This window comes from Acomys russatus, chromosome X (assembly GCF_903995435.1).
Source record: "Acomys russatus chromosome X, mAcoRus1.1, whole genome shotgun sequence".
NCBI lineage: Eukaryota > Metazoa > Chordata > Mammalia > Rodentia > Muridae > Acomys > Acomys russatus.
Genome location: NC_067169.1, coordinates 74,813,032 through 74,816,700, shown reverse-complemented (window position 1 = coordinate 74,816,700; position 3,669 = coordinate 74,813,032). Strand labels below are relative to the sequence as shown.

At 41.4% G+C, this 3,669-nt stretch overlaps 1 protein-coding gene across 1 annotated transcript; it reads left to right on the top strand.

The window, feature by feature from the left end:
* Positions 1-2,312: 2,312 nt before the first annotated feature.
* LOC127184820 (ubiquitin-conjugating enzyme E2 variant 1-like) lies at positions 2,313-2,621 on the top strand. Its single transcript, XM_051141206.1, has one exon. It carries the CDS (start codon positions 2,313-2,315, stop codon positions 2,619-2,621), a length of 309 nt encoding a protein of 102 aa, XP_050997163.1.
* The last annotated feature ends 1,048 nt before the right edge of the window (positions 2,622-3,669 follow it).

The window sequence follows — 3,669 nt, the reverse complement described above, 5'->3', positions numbered from 1 at the left end:
TCAATAGTCACAAAAACTATGTATCTTGGTATAACTCTAACCAAACAAGTGAAAGGCTTGCATGAAAAAACCTTCAAGTCGCTAAAGTAAGAAATTGAAGAAGATATCAGATGATGCAAAGATAGCCCATGCTCATGGATCTGTAGGATTAACAGGAAAAATTACCCTCTTACCAAAAGCAATATACAGATTCAGTCAAAATGCCAATAAAACTCTTTACAGACCTTGAAAGAACAATTCTAAACTTCATATGGAAAAATACCTCAATATCTAAGACAATCTTATAGAATGAAAGATCTTCTGGAGGAATCTCCATCCCTGATATCAAGATTTACTACAGAGCAGCATTAATAAAGCGTTTATGGTACTGGTATAGAAACAGAGAAGTGGATGGATGGAATTGAATCAAAGACCCAGAAATAAACCCAAACATCTATAAACATTTGATTTTTAAGAAAGAATCCAAAACAATACAATGGAAAAAGATACTGTCTTCAACAAATGGTGCTGAGCTAATTGGATGTCTACATATAGAAAAATGCAAATAGACACTCATTTCCCTGTACAAAACTCAAGTCCAAGTGGATTAAAGACCTCAACATAAAACCAAACACATTAAGTCCGTTAGAAGAAAAAGTGGAGAAGACTCTTGAGCTCATTGGCACAAGAGACAACATCCTTAACAGAACTCCAACAGCTCAAGCTCTAAGATCAACAATTAATAAATGAGACCTCATGCAACCAAAAAGCTTTGTGAGGCAAAGGACACTGTCAACAGAACAAAACAAAAGCCTACAGACTGTGAAAAGATCTTCACCAACCTTACACCTGACAGAAAACAAATCTCCAAAATGTATAAAGAACTCAAGAAATTGAACATCACCAAATCAAATAGTCAAATTAAAAAATGGGATACAGAACTAAACAGAGAACCAAAAAAGGAACATCAAATGGCCAGGAAACACTTAAAAGAAATGCTCAACATACCTAGTCATCAGGGAATTGCAAGTCAAAAGAACTCTGAGATTCTAGTTTATATGTGTCAGAATGGTTAAAATAAAAAATTCAAGTCACACATTTGCTGGCGAGGATATGGAGAAAGGGGTACACTTCTCCATTGTTGGTGGCAGTGCCAACTTTTATAACCACTTTGAAAATCTATCCAGTCTTTTCTCAGAGAAATGTGAATAGTTCTACCTTAAGACGCAGCTATGTCACTACTGGTCATATACCTCTAATATGTTCCAGGATACAAAAAGGACATTTGTTCAAGTATATTCATAGCAGATTTATTCATAATAGTGAAAGTCTGGAAACAACCTAGATGTCCCTCAACGGAAGAATAGATAAAGAAACTGGAATTGTTACACAATGGAATACTACTCAGCTATCAAAATCAAGAAAATCTTTAAATTTTCAGGCAAATGGATGGAACTAGAAATGATCTTCCTGAGTGATGTAACCCAGATCCAGAAAGACATACATGGTATATACTCCCTTATAAGCAGATATTAGCCACATAATAAAGGATAAGCACACTATAATTCAGACAGAAGCAATAACAAGGAGGACCCTAGGGAGAATGCTTAATTCTCATTCAGAATGGCACATAGAATAGACACTGGAAGCAGTCAAAGAGAAGGAATAGGAAGAGACCCTACCATAGAGATTAATTGAAAGACTCCACCCATGCAGAGACTTAGCCAAACTTTGTTTTGGAGCACCGGAAGTCTTATGGAGGAGTTGTGGGACAGAAGGACCTGGAGGTACAGGAGCTCCATAAGAAGACCCATTGAGCTACAAATTCAGGTGGAAGAGGAGGAGGAGGAGGAGGGGAGGAATTGTTTGTGCAGAGACTGATGCACCGACCAGGGACCATGCATGCTGAAGACATAGACCAGACTGTTCACATGTAGTAAATAGGCAGCACAGTCTCCTTTTTGAGTTCCATAAGATGGAGAGTAGGAATTAATTCTGAGATGGACTCTGGTGCCCATCATGGATCACCTCTCCCTAGTGGGGAGGCCCTGACAGACCACAGAGCAAGAAGATACTGGCACTCCAGATGATACTTGATAGGCTGAGGTCAAATAATAGGGAAGCGGGGAGGGAGTATGAGGGAGGGAGAATGGGACCAGGATGTGATGAGGAAGAGGGCTATAATTGGGATGTTAAGTGAACAAAGTAAAAAAAAAAAAGTAAAACTGGAGAGACAGCAAGGCAAGATAGCAGCCAACACAGGATTGTGAGTAAAAGTCTCTCAAAATTTCCAACTGTTTTAAGAGCTGGAAAAATCCAGAAAGGAGTAGGGGATGACACAGTTAGCATGGCATTGCAATATGGGGTGGGGGTGTCTAGAGGGCAACAAAGACATGATGCTTACAAGATGGACAAGGATGATAATTGGGCCTCCAAGAACAATTTATGAATACAGAATATACAGCCTTAAAATAGAATGTGGGCCTATATATTCAAAAGCACCCCCATCTGTAAGATTGGTAACAAAAGTCAATATGAACAGCATGAGTAGTTTGAATGGAGTGGTGGATCCTAGAGCCACAGCAGTCCTGGCAAAGTGGCAGAATTCCTACAGCATCAAAGTCATCCTGCAGGAACTTTGACACTTGATGATGTCACAAGAGAACATGAAGCTTCCACACAGACCATAAGGACACTGTTATAGCAATTAGTCACTAGGGCCCCAACCTCCCCTGCCTTATCCAACCTAAGACCTTGTTTTCCACAGTAGTGAATTTTCTAGATACATCTGTGATCCTAAAATACAGGAAAGGGAACGCCACACAGATTTCATCCTGAGACACTGTTGTGATACTAATACTTGTCCATTGGAAATACCTAAGTTGTGTTTGTAACATCTTCTGTTGACTATAACCACTGTCTGCCTGGTTGAACTTCTGGGATCAAGAAGGTGTGTTGAAATCGGTTTCCTCTGGAAGCAGTGGGGACAGCTAATGCAACTGTGTACAAACACATCACACAATCAGCTGCTGCTGATGCATGGCCTTTGCCCACCCTACCCTCCCACCACAGCTGTATAGTGGCCCTTAGAATAGATGGGAAGACTTCCAGTGGCTGACATGGGACTACTGCTGTGGGACTACTGCTGGGTTGGGGTACTTTGGCTGCACCCCTGCTCTCTTAAGTCTTAAATGATGCCCCATCACAGCCATCGTCCCCACTCCTCCACTTACATTCTTAACAAAAGCTTAGATTATAACCCTCCCCTCCCTCTGAAATTGGCCATGAGTGAGGAATTCAGGGCTTCTGTCTCCACATCTTTATCCAGAGGTTCTGGTTTCTCCCTTGTCAACTCCCTTGTTTCCAATTACCTGCCCAACACGTTCTGTGGCCAAAAGGCATAAATGAAATTGGAAGGACCTGGCCTCCATCACTTAGCTCCGGACAACCCTCGTTCACTTGCCACCAGCCTCGAAAGGGAGTGCTCAGTCCTTTTCCCTGCTGGTACCATCAGCCCATGAGCTTTGCCCTCAAGTCTCGAGGTGAACAGAGGAGTCACAGAGTGACACAGACTGGCCAGTGCTCAGGGTCTTTGGTGGTTCTGCCTAGAGAAAGGCCTTGCAGAAAGTCCTTCTGCACATGATTCTGAATTGGTTTCTTTTCCCATAATCGTTTTGTTTTTGCACATTG

What these genes read in the sequence shown, in the direction of transcription:
- LOC127184820 (XM_051141206.1), top strand. Translation starts at nt 2,313, where the DNA reads ATGACACAGTTAGCATGGCATTGCAATATGGGGTGGGGGTGTCTAGAG.